Here is a 24960-nt window from a genome sequence, read left to right as displayed (position 1 = left end):
AAGCCACAGAGAGACAATTATCCCCATGCTGCAGGTGAGGAAATGGGCTGGGAGAAGGTGAGCAGTCTGTGCAACAGCCCAGCAGGAGGTAGAGCTGCCCTTCCAATTCTAAGGCACCTGCTAGGCCAGGGGTGTCTCATTTGACACTGGAGCCCTAGGATAATCCGTAAAGATTAAACAAACAAACAAACAAACAAAAACAAAAACCAAAAAAACTAATCTGAAAAAGACCAAAAGCCCATTGAATAACTTACCTTAATTTGATCGATACTGTCACCAGATAACTCCTGAATATGCTTGAGACTGTATGTGAGGCCAGAGGGACTGAAAAATGTGATGCTGGCTGGAACCCCCTGTGGGAAGAGAAAACAAGATCAGTCCTTGCCATGAGACTGAGAAGAGACAACATTCCTCCAGCTTCGTCGGCATCGAGCCCTCAAGCCAGAGGCCGCCCAGGCGGTTTTAGCACAGGCGTGGTTCCTGGTTGATGCTGGCATCCTCTGCTCCAGTGAGCAGGATTCTGGTAGGGAACTGTTGGAAAGAGCAGGCTGCCATCAGAAAGGTGGTGCTGCTCCTTGGTCGCTCTGTTGGCCCCCAGGTCTGTGTCTGCCTGGCCAGAGGACATGGGCATCATGGAGCTCATATGCCCAGCAGCCTAGACAATGCCTCTAGCTCCTGTGGTCATATGGCAGTGATCACACAAGGCAGTAGTGTGAGGCAGTGCTGGCTCCGTCAATGCTCCCTCCCTCGGGAAGTAGAGCAGGCAGATGAGCCTGCCTGGCCTTTCTGCGTTTGGTTTGTTCTATCAGGCCCTCCCAATACCGGGCAAGACATTCAGAAGCCTGCCCTGGGAGAGGAAAGGGAGGTGTTTTACTGCATATAAATGCTGAAGACATCAAGGAACTCAAGCAAGAGCTATCCATTCCCCTGCCTGAGTCCTCCAACAGTCCCCGTGGACTCCCAAATTCAATCCAGACTCCTTGGTGGCCACTGTCAGCTCTTCCCACTATGGGCCCAGCCTCCCTTTTCAGCCTCTGCCCCTCCAGCTCCACCAGCGCTCCCATATGATGAAAAACAATGATAACATCAAGGCCACTATTTACCTCAGGCTTGCACGTATCTTCGATGCTGTACAAAAAGCTTTTTGTAAATTATCTCCTTTAACCCCTATAAAAACTTACCACTTCCTCAAAGTCACCACATTAACCTCTCCAATCAGGGAGGTTTCACAGACCACCTACCACAAGCACCTCTTATTGAAATCACTGATTTCAAACCAGCTTGCAATAGACATTTCATGAAACAATCACAAAATTGTTTCCATTCCTAATTCTAGAATCCCAGACCAACTATGTGACAGGAAAAGGCATGCAGGTGACAGCTGGAGACAGTGAAAGCACATGTAGAACCAGTATTTGTGAGCTTATGCCCCTCACCCTGTGCTTCCCCACCTGGGCACCCACCCTGCCAGAGCTCTCCCCCGAAACGCCACGTACCTGCTGGGAATAGTAGCTGTTCAGGTTCCCTTGGATTCCTGGGTGTGGAATTGTCTGATACACAGTTACGCTTTCCATGGCAATCCCTGGGCACAATCAAAAGCAGGAAACACTTTACCACACTGGGCACACAATGGGGCCTCCGCCACCTCACAGCATAGCACCACCCTCCTGGAACCAGCTGCCTGGAAGCTGAGAGGCCAGACTCAGCAGAGAGGCCTTGAACAGCCCTCTGCAGCCTGCTGAATGCTGTGGAGTGGTCCTGTGGAGTGGTCCTGTGGAGTGGTCTGTGGAGTGGTCCTGTGGAGTGGTCCTGTGGAAGAGGGGGCTGAGACGGCAGAAAAAGAACAAAGGCCCAGAAACCAAAGCCTTCATTTGTATCCAGGATGCCTTTTGTTCCCAGGCTTATGTAGGTTTGTCCACACAAGGCCGTCCCTAGTCACTCCATGGATCCCAGGCAGACAGGTTGCATGACACCACCAAGTCAGGGAAGGGCAGCTCTCAGGAGAGGCCTGGAGTCCAGATCCCCGGCTGTACTCCAGCTGTGCCTCTGCATGGTCACGCGCCCCCTCTCTGGGCCTCAGTGTGTCCACTTGGACATGAACTGATTAAGCGGTGGACTTTCCCGCATTCCTCCCTGTGCCATTCAGTGACTCTGAACATTCCCAGGGGTTTTCAGGGCTGGTTATGAGGCACCAGGCACTGAAGGGACTTGTGCAATTTCAATCAGATATTGACTTATGAGAGGCAGCCAGATGGTAGGTGAAAGGTAGTGAAAAACCGGGCTTCTGAAAACAAAATGTAAAACTCTCTCAGAAGAAATTATGATAATTTCAGCATAAAACAGCAACCTATCGCCATTTCATATCCCCGAAAACTAAAGAAATAAACTGAAGTATCAAAACTCTGATTTATATATTATTTCTTTAAGGGTAACTGAGACCAAGCTTTCTCTTGTTTTATATTGGTATTTTCCTGTTCCCGAAAAGCTAATGATTTTGCTGATCTTATTACCTGCTAGCTTTAGAAGACAGATGATATGGGTAGAAGGGATACGATCTGGCCGGGCTCGGTGGCTCAGGCCTGTAATTCCAGCACTTTGGGAGGCTGAGGCGGCTGGATCAATGGGTCAGAGATCGAGACCATCCTGGCTAACACGGGTGAAACCCCGCTCTACTAAAAATACAAAAATTAGCCAGGCGCCGTGGCGTGGCTCGTAGTCCCAGCTACTTGGGAGGCTGAGGCAGGAGAATGGCGTGGAATCCAGGAGGCGGAGCTTGCAGTGAGCCGAGATTGCACCACTGCACTCCAGCCTGGGTAACAGGGCAAGACTCCGCCCTCAAAAAAAAAAAAAAAAAAAGGGATATGATCTAGCTCTAGCTCCATTTTAATAAGGGGGGAAAGTTACAAGGTCTAAGGTCATCCTGGGTTACACTGCTCATGTGGACCGTTAGAGCTTCAAAACCCTGGGAGAGACAGTAACAGTCATAGTTCCATGAAGAGCTTGCCTTTCGAGAACAAGGCGTCAGGCTACATGATCTCTGAACACCTCTGTGAGGCGGGTACTATGGTTATGCACAGATAACCATATTTCACAGTAAGGATAATGATGCACAGAGAAATTACATCACTTACCTTCATTCACATAGCTAATAAACAGCAAGAGGGAGAATTCAAATCTGTTTTTATCTCATCCTAAAGCTGATACTCCAAACCACTGATATACCTTGCTCCCAGACCAACTACGTGACGGCAAAAGGTGCGCAGGTGACAGCTAAGACGTCTGAGTCAAGGATGGTGGCATGCTTCAGAGGCAAGAACTGGTTTCTAGATGCTGACAGTCTTGGGAGCCACAGCAGGTGGAGCTGGAGGGGCAGGTGGGGCTTGTGTGGCTTGGCTGGAGGGTGCTGTGGACTACATTTGTAGACTTTCTTCTACATGTGGAACCAATTCTGTGGTTTGTGACCTCAGTTATCTGCCCAGGGGCCACCTCCACACCTCGATCTCCTGTCCTCTTGGTGAAGGACTGGAGACACACTGTGTGCTCCTAGCTTGAGCCAAACAAGCTGAGAAGAGCGGACCCAAAGAAAGGAAAGTGCAGACTGCATGTCCACACTTCCCATGAGGATGGTCCCTGTGTCTCTTGGCCTGGCTTATCCAACCCAGCCCGGCTCCCTTGTGTGCTCTCTGCAGGGCCACCCACCACTTCTATCACTGCAAAGGCTACCGGTGGATCCCAAAGTGGTGAGGGATGCGGTCAGAGCATTCTACTCACCTTTGTCCTTGAGCGCTTTCGGCAGGATTTCTCTTTTGAGGTTTCCACAGGGAAATAGAAGAGGCAGTGCTGAGGACTCCCCTGTGAATAAATAACCAGGCTTTGTGAAAACTCAGGGGCCAGTGCCTGTGCACAGGGGAATGGGGAGGGGCAGCTTTGGGGAGGGGAAGCAGCCCCGGGCTCCAGGCCTGGCTGTGCTTCTAGGACTCAGTTTCAGCATCTGTAACAGGAAGAGCACCTGCTACCTTGCTGAACTTGAAGGGCTGTTTGTTATATGGAGATCATAAGAGGTAATGTGTGCTGAGGTGCTCAGAAAATGAACATCCACACAAACAAGTTAGCCACATTTTTTTAACTCCCTCTGATCCTGAAGTGACTCCCTAGCCTGCACTCACTATTTAGAAGGCAGGCTTTGCACCTTAACTAAGTCAGGAAAGTAAAGATCAGGCCCGGTGCTGGCTGGCACTGGGGCAAACATTTTCTACCTTTAAAGAGGCTCTGGATGAGCCAGGGCTCATGCTCAGGAGGCAGCAGGTAACCGGCAGCCAGGAGTGGCTCTGCAGTCACCTCCAACAAAGACAAGCTGACTGCCCACTCGGCTTCTAGCCACACCAAGAGCCACTAGGCCAAGTGCCAAAAGGAGAATGCACAGGCCTCAGAGAGAGAAGCCTGCTAAGAACGGCCTGCCTCTCCTTTCACCACTACCTCTGCTCCCAGCATCTCCACTCTGGGAAGACTTAGGGCATTTGCAGCCCTTAACTCTTTGCAGAATAGTGAGGACAACATAGGATTTGAACGCCAATTTGCAACAATACTGTTCAAAAAAAACTGATGAGTTGTCAAATGCCAGAATCTTCCCCAAATGTGAAAACAATGCATTTTAGTAGAACGAGCCATTTCTCCCCACATCCGTCCGTAAGATATAAGAAATTCTAATGGGCGTTGTTCATACACATTGCATATTTTCTCACATCCTATGATCTCTCTGATCACATCTTCTCTGGTGACTGCGATGAGAGGAAGGAGCAAAACAACCTCTTTCCATCCAGTACCATCTCCAGCAAGCAGTAGCCAAGTAACAGGAATAACTGCAGGCCACTTAATTTCAAGTTATAAAGGCTACATAGTGGTGAATGTTTTCTTTATTTAAACTGCTCTGTAAATATCAGTACCAACTTGGGAGATTGTTAAATATAGTTAATGGATGCCTGCTGATTTCTCTCTTCCCGTGTGAGGAAATATTTTCATGCTCTGTACAGTCATCCCTAGAGACATATTTTCAAAGCCATGTTCAGGTGCAATTTTCTTCCCTGTGTCTGTGTGTCTACGTGTGTGTTGGAGAGTGCTGGGTGGATGATGTTAGGGGCCAAAGCTCTTCCTGGGGATCCAGTAAGAAAACTACAGTCTAGTTTTTCAGCAAGCCCAGCCCTACAGGCGTGCAAGGGACCTTGGAAAGATACAGGAATCTCCCCTTGGCAGCACCTCTTGTGAGGGTCCAGTGGAGTCCTGGGCTGCTCATTCTTATCTCTGACTCACAAGGCTGGGCTGAAGGGGTACGGGGCTCCCTGAGGGCGGCTGCTTGTCTCTATCTCTCCACCACCTGTGCCTTGCAGGGAGCTTGGCTCTGCAGGCACACAGGGCCCACAAATGTCCAACCGGCTCAGCTGACTTCACTGAAAAGGCACCACCCTGTCAGCAGAAAGGAGAAAAACTTGAAAATGTCCTGGTTGAGTCCTCCTTTACTGGTGAGGGGAGATCTGCTACAACTACATTTCCTGAAAACTAACCCACTTCAAAGAGCCAAAGACACAGGAGTCATGCCCTTTTGGAATGTGCTTAATGCCTGTGGATTTATCTTCAGTCCCAACAGGCCAATGGGATGGTTAAGGCTGACACAAAAATAGTGAATCGTGGAGCTCAGAGGCTCTGCTCTCTGTTCATTTAACAGGAAGGAGGCCTGGAATTCTGGGCCGTCAGGGCTGATGATGAGTAACAACCCTGAAAATCCTAACAGAGTATCATTATCACGCAGCTCAGGAGGGGGCTTGATAAAGTCACTGCAGGTAATTAAGAAAATGATTATACAAGCAGGAGGCAGACAAATGCCTAGGTAGATAGGGAAGGGTCCCCGGTAAGACCTCACTTTCAAGCCTAAAATAGCCTGAAGGCTGAAAGACCAGATTGCTGGTCCCGGGTGAAACCAGTGACCCAGGGGCAGAACATCTGCCCGTTTGTCTGCCCTTTCCCAGTTGATTATTTCTGAATAATGCTTTTTAACCAATCAAATGTTGCCTTTTCCAATACTACCTATGGCTTGCCTGGGCATCCTTGTGTGCGCACTGGGGGAACGGGGCAGCACCACCAGGAATTCGCACCTTACGGAGGGCAGGAGCCTGGCCTCATCGGCTCATGTGTGGCACCCCTGGTATTCAATAATGAGGAAGAAACCTGCTTGGAGAATCCCGCTCTTTGTTGAGAGGCTTTCTTTCTTTCTTTTTTTTTTTTTTGAGATGAAGTCTCACTCTTTCACCCAGGCTGGAGTGCAGTGGCGCGATCTCGGCTCACTGCAACCTCTGCCTCCTGGGCTCATGCAATTCTCCTGCCTCAGCCTCCTGCGTAGCTGGGATTACAGACGTGGCCACCAAGCCCAGGAAATTTTTGTATTTTTAGTAGAGATGGGGTTTTGCCATGTTGGCCAGAACTCCTGACCTGGTCTCAAACTCCTGACCTCAGGTGATCCACCTGCCTCGGCCTCCCAAAGTGCTGGGATTACAGGCGTGAGCCACTGCACCCGGCCGAGAGCTTTCCTTTCACTTAATAAATTCTGCCCTTCTCACCCTTCAATGTGTTCACATGCCTAATTTTTCCTGATCATGAGACAAGAACCCAGATTTAGCTGAATTAAGGAGCAAAAAGTCCTGCATTAATGAGACCGACTTTTTAAAATGTCATCTTACTGAAGGACATGCACACATCTGTGAAACAGTAACAACTTCCAGGTTTACAAGGACTTCCCCCTCTCGGGCACTGCCATGGGAATCAGTTCAAGCAGACAGTGGGCGCCTGAGTGCAGACAGTAAGGATGAGGAGGCTGATCGGAGGAGTGGAAGGAATGCCCGGCAGGTCTGCCAGGCTGCAGAAACTTTCCCAGTCCAGGAGGACATTTCAAATAAACTGTAGTGCAATCTTTCTGCCCACACGGTTTCTCTCTTTTCTAAAGTTATACCGTATTCTACCTTTTACCATGTAGCGTGTAATTACTTTCCCATTAGAGGAGATGTCTGGAAAAGAAGGAGAATCTATCAGAATAATAAGTTATCAGATTAAATGGATTAATAGCTTTAAGCACTTACAATAGTACCTGCCACAAAGTAGTAAGTGTTAACTAAAATAAACAGGCATAGCTATGAATCGGCCTGTTTACTACGAGCATTGGAGGTAGATTTTTAGCTTTTAAAATCAGGCTTCAAAGTTTACTGAGAAAGAAAAATCTTTAATGCCTTGGTAAAGCCAAGGTGAAGGTCCTTATTAGCAGTCAACATGGATTTTTATTTGGATATTCTAATTGCAAATGGAAGATTTATTAGGACCCATAGATATGCTGGTAATAAATTGGAGGAAATAGCAGAAGCTTTGCAAAGAATGCAGACCAGTATTCTCCCAGATAAGGTCAGAATATGTTAATGTCTACCCAACCAAGCCTTGAGTCAGTTAATTGAAACACCAATGTGATCACTCAAAAGTGACAGTGATCTCTTCTGCCTTGTGTTTGCAAAGCAGGAACACCAGCCTGATGGTTCTGGGTCTTCTAATGAACAATGACTCAGAGGTTCACTTCTGTCTCCTTCCAGAACAAACTGTGGGTACAGCTCAATCTCTTCACTGAAAACAGGCAGGAGCCACCTATTCTATCAAAGAGCTAATTGTTAGCCCACCCACAGAAATAATTATTATTCTTTTTAGATCTTAATCCCACAAGCAATGTCAAGATCTACCATTTACATTTATTTCTACATTTTTAAAAGAAGGGCTTTGATACCATTTAATGCTGTGACGGTGACTCTCTAGAAACAACATTAGAAATGAAAAGCCTGGAGTCAGACAGGACCCATCTGCATCCTGTACCAGGAGCCCCTGGAGTGAACCCTTCACACCGATGTGTGGCTCCATGACCTGAGAAGCGATCCCATGGTACTGGGGCCATGTGGCACGGGGCCCAACCAGTGCTCTCTGATGTGGAAAGCTGGAACAACTGTCTATGGCTTTCCTACAGCTATTTCAACACCTGGCTGCATAAGAGAGTCACTGCTTGTCTAGGCTGCTGTTAAAGAGAATGACCGCCAGCAATCCACAGTCTGTAACATTCCACAGAAAGCAACACGTTGGCCATCAGGCCTTTTCCTTTCAGCTGCTTGGCCTCAGGTGCTCTTTGAATTGGCCTCCAGAGGGCTTCTCCACGCTGGTGCATGGAGAGGCCTCTCCCGGGAACATCATGTGGCACAAGTGGCCAGAGAAGCACATGGCCAACCATCTTTACTAGCAGCAAATGGTGAACACTTTCTACCATGGATTACAGTCTCCTGAACTGTATGTTTTTAGCTTGAAAATGTCTCACAGTGCTGGCTCATGAAATGTTCTAGAGAAAGCCTAGCAGTATCTCTTTATGTACAGCCCAGGTAGGGAGGGTAGGTCTGAGATGGCACGAACTCCCAGCGCTGCAGACTGAGGCATCTGTGTGAGTCCCTGTGTGCTCCTAGAGATGAGCGGAGGCAGGGGGTCCTAGCATCCCCTTTCCCTTGGGGCTCAGGCTGGCCTCACCCTCAGGGGCTTTCCTCACCACCTTGCCACCAAGGATGTGGCTAAACCACAGATATTACTCCAATGATTCATCAGCACAAGGGCAATCAAACCCACAAACTAGTGGGATGAGCTCCTAGAACCCACTTTCTTCACTTCAGAAGATTCCTTTGACTTCTTCACTGATGGAAGAGAATTGAGCATATTTTGGACTAAGTACCTTTTAGAAGCACACAGAGCGAAGGAAACAGGAAGAGCTTTGGAGTCAGCCAGTCCTAGGTTTGAGCCCCAGCCTAGCACTATTAGCTCTGTTCCTCTGGACAAGTTTTCCCTCTCTGAGCTCAGTTTCTTCATGAGCAAAAGCAGGTCTAGTAATCATTCCCATGTCACAGCTCAGTACCACAATACGTCAGACAATTAGAGGCATGCACAAAATGCCAATGTATGTCGGACTCGGAACGGGCCCTCGGACTCCCTTATAGTATTTCTGTTATGCCCCCAGAGCCTCCAGGACCCCCGCGGAAGCTGCCTGCCAGCAAGCCCTGTGGCACACTGAGCTGTGGGAAGACGGCTCCCTTCAAGGCAAGACCTGCCACAGAGCCCCAGGCCCTGCTCTTAGATTGCGAAGCCTCTGTAGGTTTTAAAAAATGCCCTTTTGGCTGGGCGCAGTGGCTCACGCCTGTCATCCCAGCACTTTGGGAGGCCAAGACGGGCAGATCACAAGGTCAGGAGATCGAGACCATCCTGGCTGACACGGTGAAACCCCGTCTCTACTAAAGATATAAAAAAATTAGCCGGGCGTGGTGGCAGGCGCCTGTAGTCCCAGCTACTCGGGAGGCTGAGGCAGGAGAATGGCATGAACCAGGGAGGCGGAGCTTGCGGTGAGCCAAGATTGTGCCACTGCACTCCAGCCTGGGTGACACAGCGAAACTCCGTCTCAAAAAAAAAAAAAAAATGCTCTTTTTACTTAAGGGATAAATTTCAGAGACATTCCTAAAATGTCCCAGGAACAAGAGAACTGGGTCCTAATCCAGTGACTGCCTTTTGGGCCCATTCCTGGCTGCAGCTTGGGATGCCCTCCCACTAAGAGGGAGCAGGCAGTGCTGTGTTCCTGTCTTGGCCCAGGGAGGACCAATCCAGCCTGAGTCTGACCCGCAGAGGCTAATGTAAGGCCCGGTGCCTCCAGGCTCTGGTCGACTCTCAGAGGCTACTCAGGGCTCCCCAGCTTGCCACCCACTGCCCCTGCCATGCCGTACTCTCCAGGAAACCCCTCTCCTTCCACGTCTCTGCTCGGTGGCTCCCTCTGAGTGGGAAGGCTTGGCCATGGCGACTGCCTAAGGGAGGGCCTACCCTTCTCAGTGGAGAGGAGGCCATGCCTTTTGTACAGACTTTCCTGAAGACCTCTGCCTTCTTTTGGAAACCCTGCCATGATAGTTTGATACAAGAGGAAATATTTTGTTTTCCTCCGTTCCCGACACAGAGCTTCTAAAACCCTAGGACTTCCTAATAAGAGGTGAGAGGAGCATCTTTTGTCATTCATAATAAACCTCTTTTAACCATACTGGAGTTTATGCTAATGAGGTGACTGGTGGTGGCCCCTAGAAAACTTCAGGATGGGGGCTGAAGGCCAGAGGGAACCATGTGATCAAAGGGTTAGAGATGGAGTTAGTCACCAGGGGTCAATGATTTAAACAATGGTACCTACATAATGGAATCTCCACCCTCAACTACGAGTTTGGAGAGCTTCTGGGTTGGTGAACACATCTACGTGCCAGGAGGGTGGCGCATCCCAATTCCATGGGGGCAGAAGCTCCTGTGTGCTCAGGACCCTTCCAGACCTCTTCATCTGGCTGTTTATCTGTGTCCTTACTATCTCCTTTATAAAAATCAGTACACATAAGTGTTTCCCTGAGTTCTGTGAGCCATTCTAGCAAATTACTGAACCTGAGTAGGGAGTCGTGGGAACTCCTGACTTGTAGCCAACTTGGACAGAGGTCCCTCAGCATCCAATACTTGTATCTAAAGTGGGAGACAGTTTGCTAAGACTGAGCCCTGAAACTGTGGGGTCTGGGTTAATTCTGGGCAATGTCAAAATTAAGTTGTAGGACACCCAGCTCGTATCTGTAGCACTGGTCATTGGTATGAGAAAAAACCCCACCTATTTGGTATCCTGAGTGTTTTATAGGTAGAAACAGGTATCTTAATAGCAGGCCCACCATACAAAAACTGTTCATACCTCGTCTGGTCACTTAATCTATCCTGCCTTATAATGGTTACTGATGTCTATGTTCCCCACCCTATCCCCACCTCCAGCCCCAGCTAGGCTGGGAGCTCCCAGAAGACAGGAATGGCGTCAAACTCCTCTTCAGTCCCTATGCCCTGCAAAGGGCCTGGCACACAGGTGCTCCTGGGTAAACATCTGCCGAACCATATTGAACTGACTTGTTCTCCTGTGATGTGGGAAGGAATATGGGGGGTGGGGCAAGGGAGGTGTCAGTCAATGCGTCAATGCCTGAAAGCCCTGTCTGAGCCGATGAATGCACATCCAGTGAACTAAGGAGGGCACAGGCTCAGGATTGCCAAGTGGCTGAAACACTGGGACTAGAGCTTATTCATCTGAGTGGCCAGAAAAGGCCTGTAGCTCCTCTAAACTGGAGGCTCCTTAAGCCTCTGCCCACCAGAGTCAAGCACACTTAAGTCTTCACCCCTGCAGGAGCCCCAGTCACTCTAAATCAGAGTGGATGGAGGTGCTCGGCCAGCATCTCCTTGAGGGCAGGTCGGCATGGAACAGGTGCCAGTCAGGGCTCTGAATGTGATGGGCCATGGGATGAGCAGTGGCCTTGCTGTGCTGAGTGTGAATTCCAGCCTGCCACTTCATAGCTTGTGACCTTGGACAAGATCTGTGCCTTGGTCCCCCAAAAGTCGCTATAGCAGCACAGTCAGAAAGAAATTTGGTCGAGGATGGGAATGTTCTGTGTGGTCCAATTTGGTGCCATTGGCCACAGTGACAACTAAGCTTGTGAAATGTACCCAGTGTGACTGAAGAACTAAACTTTCAACTGTATTTAATTTCAATTAATTTAAATTTACATTTAAATAGCCATTTGTGGCTAGTGGCTCCCATACGGGACAGCACAGTTTGCAGTGGAGATGATTCTGACTCCATGGGGTGATGGTGAAGGTTAAATGACATCATACAGGCCACGTGTCTACGTACCTGAGACACGCTGGGCACTCAATAAATGCTACTCTTCAATGTTAACATGGAGCATACGGTGACACAAGAAAGGGGCAATGAAGTTATTTTTAAAAGAAATTGGAAAAGAGAAAAAAGAAGAATTGGAGAACTTGGGAAGCATCCTCTGAGCCCGGCAGCATCTCTGCTGTTCCCTGACTGCTCACTCCGCCCCCACCCCAGATGACTCTGTCAGGGGCGTAATTGAGCTCCAGGGATCCTCAGACCACAGTGTTGAAAAAGATGCAGGACTTTCTCTAGAACAAGCTCCCAGTAGCACATAGAAAAATATAAGCTAGAGAACCTTCAGGCGACAGCAATGACTTATGCAGAAAACTTATAAGTAATGCCTTATAAGACATTAGTGTACAAGTTTGCACGTCAAGAAAGGCCAACATCACCTTTAGGAGTTTTTTTTAATAACACAAATATTTTGTTTTGCCGGAAACAGCACCATCTATCACTGTTTCAGAAGCCATAAAAAGACCTATTTAAGGTGTACTCTCTCCCTGCACCACTCATCCTGATATCACCACCCCAGGGCCAACCTTAGAGCAAACTCTCGGCTGTCAGCAGTTCATCTGACCCTAGCCTCGCAGCTCAGCAGACACTCAAGGAGTTTTAGAAAGGTGTCAGAAAACTCCAGCCTGGGGTCAAAGCCAAGCGCACTGTGTGTGTATTTCATCTGGCTGCTCTCATGCTTCTAGTGCGGAGATTAGTAGTTCTGACAGACCATTTGCCTGCAAAGCCTAAAATATCCTTAACCAATGAAGTCTGCCAGCTCATGATCTCTAGGAAAGCTGGGATTTCCTCCTCTTCAGCCATCTAAGACAAGATGATTCTACTTCGTCCTCTCATGGGGGTGTGTGATCTTACACCTACAGCAGGGAGGAGTCAAATGACAAGGGGGTAAGAGCTTGTGGTTGTACTGGACATGCAGGGAAGAGAGGGGAAGAGAGATGCACCTTAGAGGTGGGGCTGCGCTACAAGCAGATGTTCAGCCTTCCCATCTCTCTTGCTCCGAGAATTTTTGCCTGTCTATCTTCTGAAGCCTAAAACTCCATAATTACTTTAAGACTAAGTCCCCATTTAAATGCAAACACCCCTAGAACAAGTGCCATTTGAAGTCCAAGTCCAAAGGCAGCCCAATGATGAGTCAGCTCTTTACCTGGGAGCAAGCTGGGGGAGGGAGTTCAGAGATGGAAGTAGCTCCTGAGAAGGGAAAGGACAGTCCTCTGGAAGGGGAAAGCACCCACTCACACCTCCTGCCTCTGCTCTCTTTGGAATCCCTCAAGTGATCTCTCCTCTGGTTTTATCTCCCAGATGTTTTATTTTGTGTTATGTTCTAGTCAAGTTCTTTGGTATGGAGGTAGAAGGAAGTGGGCTAAACCTCACACAAGTATAGATATACACAAACACAAACAGACTATGGTCCCAGAGTGGGTTACACGCTGCTCACCGACCAATCTCACCACCAAGTATGCACTGAGAAAATATTCTTTTCCCTAGGTAGTGGCTGTGAGGACAACAATAAATGTGCTTCATTTGGAGTGATCTTTTTCTACTTACTGGAACAAATATATTCTGCAAGCTTTTCTGCATTTCCACAGGTTTCTCCTTCTGTATCCAGGCCAATTTTACTCACTGAAAAACAACAAAGAAATGTATTTCTTAACATGGTTATTGAAGTCCTTTTGTTCCAGCGTTATTTTTTAACGCGCAAATACACAGGTATGCAGTTTACAAATCACATAGAGGATGTCTTTTCTTGAAAGCCACTGAGGGAAGATCACAAGTGTCTGTTCAGACGAGAAAGCATCAGGTCCTGGTACCTGCACCCCAGTTGTGTAGGTTAGGTAAGGGAAAGGACAGCCTTAATTACCTTCCCTGAGCCGCACATAACTCATCTACAAGAGGGGGAAACACCAACCATATGGAACTGTTTTAAGGACTGTGTCAGATAATAAGAGCAAACTGCTTGCCATCTAGGAGGAGCTCAACAAAGGCTGTTTTCTCTTCAGTCAGGAAGGAGATGATGGGCATTTGGTACTTTTTGTAGGAATCGGCATTACAGAGCCTTCATTTTGTTGGGAGGATGTGGCCACACCACATCCAGAAAGGCGTCATGGCTTGACACGGCCAAACTAAAATGGAAGGAGGGGGAGGAAAGGTTTCATAATAATCTGCTAACAGGGACCCACAGCACTACAGATACAAGTTGTTGAGGATAAGGGGCTATACCAGCACTTCTGTGAGACCCTATTCATGAACCAAGCAAGAAGCTAACAGACGCAGGCTCCCCCTGCCCTTTTCCAGACAGCAAACACTTGGCCACTCCACAAAGCATGCTGATGAAGGGAGGCCCCAGAGGCTGGCTCAGTCAACACTGTTACCTGCTCACAGGAATGCCAAATGCCTCTGAGGAAGGAAGTGCTGTGGGCTGTCCACTTAGGAGTCACACAAGAGGCTGGTTAGTAACAAATGGTACCTTTAATAAAAACACCAGCAGCTTTTAACTTATGGATCATTAAAAACATGCTGAATCAAAGAAAAATAAAGCCATAAACTCAGTTCAGGAACTAAGCCCTTGCTTATGCTACAGTGGCAACCCAGGCTGGACCTCCTCTCTGAGTTGAGAAGAGCTAAATGCATTAAAAACAAAAGCAAACAAAAAAACCTGTCAAAACCCCACAGGAACTGAACGGAGACATAAGAACTTAGCAGTGACACTGGTAATCAATATTGACATAAATATGCATTTTTCCCAAGTGATGAAACAATAATAACCATAACCAGAACATTAACTCTCATACATAGCTTTGCTAATCACAAAGTAAGCACTTGCTCATTTGATCCTTACACCACAACCCTGTGAGCAAAACAATTACTACTGTAATAGGAAGCTATTAAGCAGTGGCCAGCTCTATTTGTGAGGGCAGACACTGGGGCAACTTGGTCCACCCCACAGTCCACAGAAGGCTCTCAAGAAATGTTTGGGGAATGCATATTTGGTCTAAGGTCTCAGTCCCTGCATGTGGCAAGACTGACTCTGCTTCAAGTCAGTACAACATTTCAATCAACACTCTGGCTGGGCAAGCCCATCTTAAGGGCTCTGCCCAAGTAAAAGCTGACAGTGAAACTTCAAATTGTCTCCAATTGTGTTAAATAAACCTGAGAGTATTTTTGACATTTGAGAGGTTAAGACACTGACTGCCACAGTTAAAGGGACTATAAGAATGTACTACCAAGTTTGGCTAATTTTTGTTACTTTTGGTAGAGAAGAGATCTCACCATGTTGCCCAGGCTGGTACAAAGAGTCTTTCCAAGTTGTTAATTGCTAAACTATCTTCTGTGACATCACTGGTCTGGGTTTACAAGGTCAAGCAACAGTGGCTACTAAATGGCGCCCAGGTCCAACCTTGCAATCAGAAGGGAAAGTTGGGGCACCTGACCTTTGGGCAGCCAAACGGAAGGCTTTCCTATGATCTGGCTGGCTGAGTTGCAAGGTATCAACCCATAAGCCAGACATCTTTGCTTCTTCAATGCAAATTAAAATGTTATTAAAAGATGCACATATTATCGAACCAAATAACATTCTCAGATTTTATGTAGATCAAGTACAGTAAGTCCTCACTTAATGTCAACTATAGATCCTTGGAAATTGCCACTGTAAGTGAAACAACACACAGCAGGTCCTTGAATAACATCATTTCATTCAACTTGTTTTCATTACAACATTGGTGAGGAAAAAAATTTGTTTCATTATACCTCATTTCACTTGAAGTGGCAGTTTCCAAGAACCTATCAACAATGTTAAGTGAAGACTTACTGTATAACGTTACATAGCATGTACTTTTGAAAAAAATTTACTTTTAAATAAATAGAGACAGGGTTTCACTATGTTGCCCAGGCTGATCTTGAACTCCTAAGTTCAAGTGATCTGCCTGCCTCAGCCTCCCAAAGTGTTAGGATTACAGGCGTGAGCCACCACACCCAGCCAGCATGTACTATTTGCCATCTATTATTAATCATTAGTTCGTGTAAAATTAGGTCAGGTTGCAACATTTATAAAGAAATACTGGCATCTTCTCTCACTGGATTTCCACAGCAAAACTCCTTGCTATTCACTGGAACCTTGTTTTCATTTCTATTTCAAGAAAATGTCTACTTTATCTTCTCTTTGCTTCAAATGTCCAACTTCCCTAACCTGATTCCCAGGCTCTAGGGAGCCAGGGGTGGCTCTTGACCAGAGGGCTTGTAGTGTAAAGTGGCTCCTAATGATCCCTGTGATCCATGCCCCTGTGTCATCCCTCCACTTGAGTGTGGGCTGGACTTACTTGATTCAAGCAAAAAGAAATGCAGAAGAGATGGATGCCACTTCCAAGATTAGGTTATAAAAAGACTGTGGCTTCAGTGGTAGGTGCTCTCTTTCGCTCTCTCTTGGATTGCCTTGTGACAGGGGAAGCCAGCTGCCATGTCTTAGGTAGCCCTCTCGAGACGCCCATGTGAATGAGCTGGGAAGCAGATCTTCTGAGGCCCGCTTACAGCTATGTGAGTGATTTTGGAAGCAGACCCTCCCCTCCCAAGTCAAGCCTCAAGTTGTCTGTAGCCCTGACCACCAGCTTGACTATGGCCTGGTTACAGAGAACCCCACTAAATCATGCCCAGATTCTGGCCCACAGAAACATTGAGATGATAAATGCTTGTTTCTAGCTAGTAAGTTTTGGGGGTAATTTGGGGGTAATTTGTTACACAGCAAAGATGACTAATACATTGGGCCTGGTCTCCTCCCAGCTATTGGTGCTCAACTTCTGATAACTCTCCAGGTTCCTGCTGAGATTCTAGTTGAACAGAAACCTCAGAGTTCAAGCAATGCCTCCTCCCTGTACCTTACTCAAAAGAGCTCCTTTGTACATTATTATTCTGAAAAGGTGAGCTAAAATAGAATGTTCAAAGTTGGGTGATTGACTTTCATGTTAAGGAAAAATGTGGTTTCCTTTCAAAGACATTTTTAAAAGTTACAAAATATCGAATTTCCTCTCCTTTGATAATATGTTCCCTGCATTTAGAACATGTCCTTTTCCTTCACAAGTGAATAAACAGAGACCAGACTGAGTCCAGTGAGTGCCTGAGACCAAGGCCCTGCTGTTTGTGTTGCACTTGATATGGTCCTCTCTCAGCCACTCTAAGTCTCAAGACATAGACGCTCATCATTGTATCTCATAGTCTTTTTTCTTGTTTTCTTCTCATATGACAGGACAGTGACAGCAAAATGCATAGTGATGCTACTGAAATCAAACTGAAGGGCATGTGATGCTCAAAATGTTTGCTTATCCGTGAATGTGTGAAAGTTTGGAAAGTGTACAAATGTACTGTATATTTGACAGTTGAGTTTTTGGTAAGAAATATAGAGAATGAAAGAAACTGTCTATTTTCTTTCCTCTCCTCATTCAGGAAAAAATGATAAAAGAAAGTAACAAGCAAATTCTTATTTTTGGGGGGAGATGTGCGGGAGGGAAGATGGTTTCCTTGGCAACCAAGCCACTGATTCCCTTTCCCTGGCTGATCTGCTGAGCTTGTAGTAAAAGTCATGCTGCTCAGAAGATCTAGGAATAATCTTTTAATTAGTTTAGCAACTCCCAACTGGTTTCTTCCCCAACTTCATTTTGTTCTCTGGAAAATGTGCTTTTAACTCTTAAACAATTTTCACTCATTTACACACTTCTCTAATATTTTCAAATTCACTGGACAAATTGAACTTTCTGAAACAAAGTTACAGGCTAATTTATGACAATTGCTAAACATTGTTTTAAGTATATAAAATGTTTAATGTTAATTTAAAATGTTTAATGATTACTATTTACATTTTATGCTTTAAAAAGAATAAACTCAAGACTGGAAAAATGCACAAAATATTAAGAAAAGTGTAAAAACCAATGATAATATCACTATCTGGAGATTTAGGCTTTTAAAAAAGTTATGGTAAAAATACAACATAAAATTTGCCATTTTAACCACTTAAGTACATAATTCAGTGGCATTATGTACATTCACAATGGAATTAGCCAAAGGGCACAAACATTTTTTTTTTTTCCAAGACGGAGTCTGGCTCTGTTGCCCAGGCTGGAGTGCAGTGGCGTGATCTCAGCTCACCACAAGTTCCACCTCCTGGGTTCACGCCATTGTCCTGCCTCAGCCTACCAAGTAGCTGGGACTACAGGCATCCGCCACCATGCCCGGCTAATTTTTTTTGAATTTTTTTTTAGTAGACACAGGGTTTCACCGTGTTAGCCAGGATGGTCTCGATCTCCTGACCTTGTGATCTGCCCACCTCGGCCTCCCAAAGTGGGTACAAACATTTTAATAAAGCTTTTGCATACATACTGACCAAGTGGTTCTCAAAAGATGTAAACCAATTTTTAATGCCATTTGGAAATGATTGAATATATTTGTTTCATTGCATTCTTATCAATAGTATCATATATTTAATTAATTTTTGCAAATTTAATAAGCAAAAAATAATATTTTTAAACTGAGTTAAAGTGTTTTTTAAAACTGAAAAGGCTAAGCCATTTTTTGTTGTTTTATTTTTACCTTGACTCCTTACCTAGAGAAGCAGTAGCATTTCCAACCACGTACACTGACTTGGCATTCCATTTTTCTTTCAGAGACCTTTCCCAGACTGTAAAACATGAAATTATATGTGAATTGTAAATACCTAAGTGGCCATTTGGACTATTGCCCAAGGCTGCTTGTTGACCCTAAGAAACTGTGAGCAAAGCAAACTATTAGTAACCAAATGTGAAGAAGAGCATCTCAAACTAAAATTTCATTTTCACTTTGTTCATGTTTTATAGGCAATTTTTAAAAAATTGCTTTCATAAATGTTTTAGTATTCCTTGCTTGAAATATTAGCTTATTTCCACAGTTGGTACTAGAAGAATTTTAATGGGAACCAGGAAATCAACATAACTTGAATAATCAAATTTGCATAGTGAAATTAAACACATTTAAATCTAGACCTTTAAAGAAAAAGACACTGGTCATTTAAAAAAAGCAACTTAAATGTCTTACAAAGAAATCCAATTGGTTTATTTGGGACACAAATCTGAAAGCAGTCAGCAAACTGTAATCTCAGAGGAGACGGTTCATTTATCCATCACACCAAAGTAAAAATAATAAATTTCAGATCAATTAACAAACACAATTTGATACAGAATATTATCATTTTATGATCAAACAAAATCTTTAAATATAGATTAAAGAAATACAAAGCGAAAATGGATTGTATAAATATATCATACAGCTACTGGGCATTCATGACATCTTTAGAAAACAGAGAAATAATAGTTCTTCCTTTCTAAACTCTGGTCATGAGCATAACCTTCCCTTAAATTCAAGAGCATTATTCCTCTACCCTTTACATCAAGGGAAATTCCCTTTGAAATAGTAACCAAAGATCGAGTTCCACTTTGCTTCCTACCCCACAAATATCAATAGTACTTATTCAAAACTTATCCATAGCATGTAAACAAACCACTTTCCAAGCCTCACAGCAGAACAACTGGAGTGAGCACTGGGTGGAGTCGGAAAGCCTGCCACGGAGCCGGCTCTGCCCCTTCACGTGTGTGTCTCGGGTGTCAGTTAACGCACCTTGTCTGTTTCTTCATCAAGGTGACTGGGATTAACTATACTCCTACTGCTCATTCCATATGGTTGTTATGAGAATCAAAATAAGAAAATATATGGGAAAATGCATTTTAAACTTCATTATAAAGCACCAGAAAGAGTTATAGTGACCTTTCTAGGGTTTTCCTCTTTTTCATTATCTTCATCCTCAAAACATATACAAAAGAGAAAAATACAACTGCAAGAAAAAGTACCAGAGCGCCACTGGGAAAGAGTACACATGCTTCCCCATCTGGAGTGTAATCTAGAGTATAACGGGACGATCTCGGCTCACACAGCCTCTGCCTTTTGAGTTCAAGTGGTTCTTGTGCCTCAGCCTCCTGAGTAGCTGGGACTACAGGCATGTGCCGCCACACCCAGCTAATTTTTGTATTTTTTGGAAGAGATGGGGTTTCGCCATGTTGACCAGGCTGGTCTGGAACTCCTGACCTCAAGTGATCTGCTCACCTTGGCCTCCCAAAGTGCTGGGATTACAGGCATGAGCCACTGCGCCCGGCTGGCTCTGAGTTTCTTAGGTTCTCAGACTTTCTTTTCAACAGCAGGTGAACGTGTGTATGAAATCACCAACAAGGTGGGATGTTTAGGCTACAACGAAGCCTAGTTAAATGTGGAGACAGAATAACCAGAACTCACCACCGTCACTTACTCCATACCATCACTTACTCCATGCCCACTCTGCTCCAGGTAATGTCCTGGATGCTTCCCTTCGGGACTCAGACTCTGCAGCCTGAATCCGGCACTTGTGCTTTACGCATTGTGGGGGCCTGGAAAGTCCCATACCCTTTGTTCTTCAGGCTCCTCATCTGACAAGTGAAAATACTAAGCATATCTATCTCACAGGAAGAAGTATTCAGGACAGCGTCTCGCACAGAGTGAGCATTCAGTAAGTTCTACCTAACTAATAGTCTACTACTAGTAGAAAATCCCATTACTATTAGTAATAATCCCATGGTGAGAGGCCAAGGAACTCATTAATGTCCAAATGGCTGCATAAACGCAGGCCTAACTCACTCCAAAGCCCTTGCACAACCACTCTGCCCACTGCCTCCACCCATCAGTGTAACTGTGGAGGTGGGTGGCCCGAGTGTGAAGCCTGGCTGTGCACTGACTTGTTCTGTGCTTACTGTCCCAGCCTCAGTTTTCTCAATGGCAACGTAAGACATAAGATCACAGCAATGTGTGCCTCTGGATTATTATCTAGGATTAAGTGGGGTAATGAACATGAAGTATTCATTATACAGGGTCTGACATACAACAGGCACTCCATAAATGTTAGCTGGGAAGCCATTCAATTGCATTTATTAACAAGGTGTTTGCTCAGGCTGAAACCCAGGGTTCTGCCAATGGGCACTGCCATTTTCATACTGTTCTGATAGTGAGAGAAGGAGGTAGGAAGACAAGTCAAAGAGATGACTGGGTCACTAAGTGCCTGACATGGTGGCCCTGACCATTTTCTCATAGTTACATTTTTTTCATCATCTCTCTTTCAGGAATGTAGTATTTATCCTATTTTCAGAGGAAGAAACTGGTGCCTGATATCTTCTAAGGGGACATATCAGTCCTTAGGAGGTGAACAACGAACAGGCAGGGGAAAGTCCCCCTCAGGGTCATCTGTCTGGGAGTTTAGGAGACAGTCCTATCTCCTATTTCCCAAGGCAGAGTCTGTGACCTGATACCACTAAGCACTCATTTCTCTTAGAAGTGCAGGTGCTTCTGGAATTTAGTCTCCCACTAGGAGAAATAAGAGTAAACAAATGTTCAGTGGAATCCACAGCAGACCCACCCTCACCTTCAGTTTTATTGTTTTTCTCCAAACATAACTGTGCCGCTTCCACTGCTCTGGGGCTGGTAAAAATGAGTCCCCCGTAATCTTCAGGATGAGAAAGCTGCACACCAAAAAGCAATAAAGGCATTTTATACAATGGCTACGTTCAACATCTTCCAAGGAGCTATGACTCAGAATTCCAAATGCTTCACAACAGTAGTAGGTAAACTAATCCCTTCCACCAATCTCCCCAACACTTACTGAGTGCTTACTATGTGCCTGGAACTATTTACTCTAGGACTTTTAGGATACACAGGTGAATTTTTTATTCCCAGTATTTCCCCCAGGAAGCTCCCAGTCTAGGGCAGAGACAAGTGCAACACAGGATGATAAATGCACTGCAGCACAGAGGGAAGCCTGACGCAGCCTGGGATTAGAGTAGGGTGCAGGTAGTGGGCGAAGACTTGACCCGAATCTGTAACAAAAACGGGAATATTCAGGGGGTGATATCAGTGCTGAAGCCCTGATTTTCAAAGAGGATAATGGTGATATCATCTACGAACGTTTACTCTGAGCCAGGCACTGGGCTGCTGTGTACATCTGACTTCACTGAAGCTGTGGGCACTGAACTTTCACTCTGAAGCATTTGGAAGGCTTTACTGGACTTGTCTCCTGAAATTTTTATCACTCCTCACTGCAAGCAGAACTGAAGTTGTGGGCAGATGTCCTGGGTTTGAGTCCCAGCCCTGTCTCTTACTTGCTAGAGGTCTTAGCTGAGTTGCCTAATTTGGGACCCCAATCTCTAAAATGGGAGAATAACACCTCCCTGGCCTGCTGTGCAGAAGCTGGGGGTGAGAGGTAGATTAAATGAGAGGATGAGTGAAAGGGTTCTAGGACTGCTGAGGGCAATGCAGGTTTGCTGCTCTCACCATGACCTGCTCTCCTGGCCCCAGCCTCTGAATCTGGGTGGCTTTCTGGAGGGGCTGACAGAGGCTCACTCACAGCCTCCCAACAGCAGCAGCCTCCTGGAGCCAGGTGAGGCTATGCTGCCTTGTTTTAAAGTTTGGGAATAAAATAAGGAGATAGTAAGGGCCCAGCGCGGTGGCTCAAGCCTGTAATCCCAGCACTTTGTGAGGCCGAGACGGGCAGATCACAAGGTCAGGAGATGGATACCATCCTGGCTAACACGGTGAAACCCCGTCTCTACTAAAAAATACAAAAAACGAGCCGGGCGAGATGGTGGGCGCCTGTAGTCCCAGCTACTCGGGAGGCTGAGGCAGGAGAATGGCGGGAACCCGGGAGGCGGAGCTTGCAGTGAGCCGAGATCCAACCACTGCACTCCAGCCTGGGCGACACTGAGACTTCGTCTCAAAAAAAAAAAAAAAAAAAAAAAAAAAAAAAAAAAAAAAATAAGGAGACAGTAAAACAGTCCCTCTCTGGCTTCAGCTGGCAAGAGAAAAATCAAACACTAACATGGTGCTCAGTCACAACAGGACTTACCTTCTCAGAGAAACTGGAAAGAGACAAAAATTCAAATGATAAAACAGGGATCAAAGTGGCTTCAAGTCCATATAATCCTAATTCCTGCAAATGAAAGAATATAGTTCTGGATTGGCCAGGGCTGTTTTTAAAATAAAGAAACATTAACAATTTATTCTGCATCAGTTCCTCTGAGGTTTTGCAGACCCCACCCCTGCCCGCTCCAGGCCCCCTGACTCAGTAGAAAGGACACTGTGGGATAAGGAGTCTCAGGCCACTTACCCTGATATACGGATCCTGGCCACAGTCGTCTTCCTTAGCATCCTTCAGTAAAAGAACCTTCATTATTGCCTGGCAGTCCTTATAGGGTGCTGTGACAGAGCAAGGAAACATCTTAATATCTCAAAGACTCTTCCTAAGCGATTTCCGATGGGAAGGTACACAAGAAGAAGGCAATCAAACGCTTGTTGAAGAGATCCATCCCTCCCACACCATGACTTAGCACTAATGGGCTTGTTCTTTCTGAAGACCCCTGTCACTGATAAGGCCAAGAGCATGTTAGCAGTTGATATCACTTGGAAAAACAGATGAAAGCCATTAGTGAAAGCCAAGTGTCCTATGCCAAACATTTATGGTTCGGGGAAGAGAACTGATGCAAATTTAGGGTTGTATCAACAACAAACAGAGAAATGGATATCTTACGTTTTAAGAAAATAAACAGCTTTTCCATTTCAAGATAAATATGCTAAGTACCTCAAAAGCACTTTAGGAAATAATTATATTGACTCTTCTACTTATTAAATATGTTTTCTAAACGTTGTCAAGTATCATAAGAGTCTAACAACCTGGAAAACGATTTGTTGACATCAAAAGCCTTATATACCTCATCCTCTTTCTTCCTATAATTTCACTTCTAAGAATACTAAAGCAATACTCACGAATGTGTCCAATGATTAACATAAAGATGCTCACACTAGAATTCTTTAGAATTACAAATAACTGGAAAGAATGTAAAGATCCAATGATGAGAATGACTAAATAAATCATGTTATAGATCTATGAAATCATTAAAATATTCACAAATAATTGCATGAATTATTTAATCACAAAACAACGTTAAGAAAAAGCAAGATTCAGAATTACATAAATATTATGATTTTATAGATTTCATACATATATGAAAGGATATGCACCAAAATATTATTTCTTTTTTTTTTTTTTTTTTTGAGACGGAGTCTCGCTCTGTCGCCCAGGCTGGAGTGCAGTGGCCGGATCTCAGCTCACTGCAAGCTCCGCCTTCCGGGTTTACGCCATTCTCCTGCCTCAGCCTCCCGAGTAGCTGGGACTACAGGTGCCTGCCACCTCGCCCGGCTAGTTTTTTGTATTTTTTTTAGTAGAGACAGGGTTTCACCGTGTTAGCCAGGATGGTCTCGATCTCCTGACCTCGTGATCCACCCGTCTCGGCCTCCCAAAGTGCTGGGATCCAAAATATTATTTCTGAGTGGTAGGTTAAAATGATTATTTTCTTCTTTACCTCTTCCAGTATTATACAATTTTTTTTTAACTATGGAAACTATATTCCTCTTGTATTGGGGTCAGGGTGGAGCACATTATAATCATCCCGAAGGCTGGCCAGGCACGGTGGCTCATGCCTGTAATTCCAGCACTTTGGGACGCTGAGGTGGGTAGATCGCTTGAGCCCAGCCTGGGCACTATGGTGAGACCCTATCTCTGCAAAAAATTAAAAAGTTAGCCGGGCCTGGTGGCATGTACCTACAGTTCCAGCTCCTTGGGAGGATCACTTGAGCCTAGGAGGAGGAAGTTGCAGTGAGCCATGATCCTACCACTGCAGTCCAGCCTGGGCAACAGAGTGAAACTCTGTCTCTAAACCAACCAACCAACCAACCAATAAATGCTGCTGAGAAACTGCAGAATAAATCTGCTTGAGATGTAGATTATCATTCCATAAATGGCATCAGACCCACCAGTTACTTAATAAATATTACGCAGTGGTTGCTAGGAGTCAACAGACTACATTGTTTGAAGCAGAAATGTGCCAGTTCTGGGTGCCATCACTTATAAATTACTACTGAATATATTTCTGGAGTATTATATTATTTATGGAACATTTTAGGAAAATTGGCTCAAAATTAACTGCTTTGTATCTAAGCACCAAACCTGGTGAACAAATATAATTATGAAATCAAGTTCTAATATTGCTGTT

At 45.4% G+C, this 24960-nt stretch overlaps 1 protein-coding gene across 6 annotated transcripts in view; it reads right to left on the bottom strand.

The window, feature by feature from the left end:
- Positions 1-24960, bottom strand: part of UROS (uroporphyrinogen III synthase) — a 45270-nt gene that overhangs the window by 11577 nt on the left and 8733 nt on the right. For all 6 annotated transcript variants that reach the window (XM_017944425.3, XM_021944082.2, XM_017944428.3 and 3 more), the window contains exons 2-9: positions 23019-23107; positions 22758-22841; positions 21282-21378; positions 18411-18485; positions 13373-13447; positions 3772-3852; positions 1497-1582; positions 255-353 (exon numbers count right to left, since the gene is read on the bottom strand). In XM_017944425.3, the coding sequence (XP_017799914.1) occupies positions 255-353; positions 1497-1582; positions 3772-3852; positions 13373-13447; positions 18411-18485; positions 21282-21378; positions 22758-22841; positions 23019-23081 (660 nt within the window). In that variant the 5' untranslated portion in view covers positions 23082-23107. The remainder of the gene's footprint in view (positions 1-254; positions 354-1496; positions 1583-3771; positions 3853-13372; positions 13448-18410; positions 18486-21281; positions 21379-22757; positions 22842-23018; positions 23108-24960) is intronic.

This window comes from Papio anubis, chromosome 11 (assembly GCF_008728515.1).
Source record: "Papio anubis isolate 15944 chromosome 11, Panubis1.0, whole genome shotgun sequence".
NCBI lineage: Eukaryota > Metazoa > Chordata > Mammalia > Primates > Cercopithecidae > Papio > Papio anubis.
Note: the sequence above shows the minus strand (reverse complement) of the source record. Positions and strands in the feature narration are given on the sequence as shown.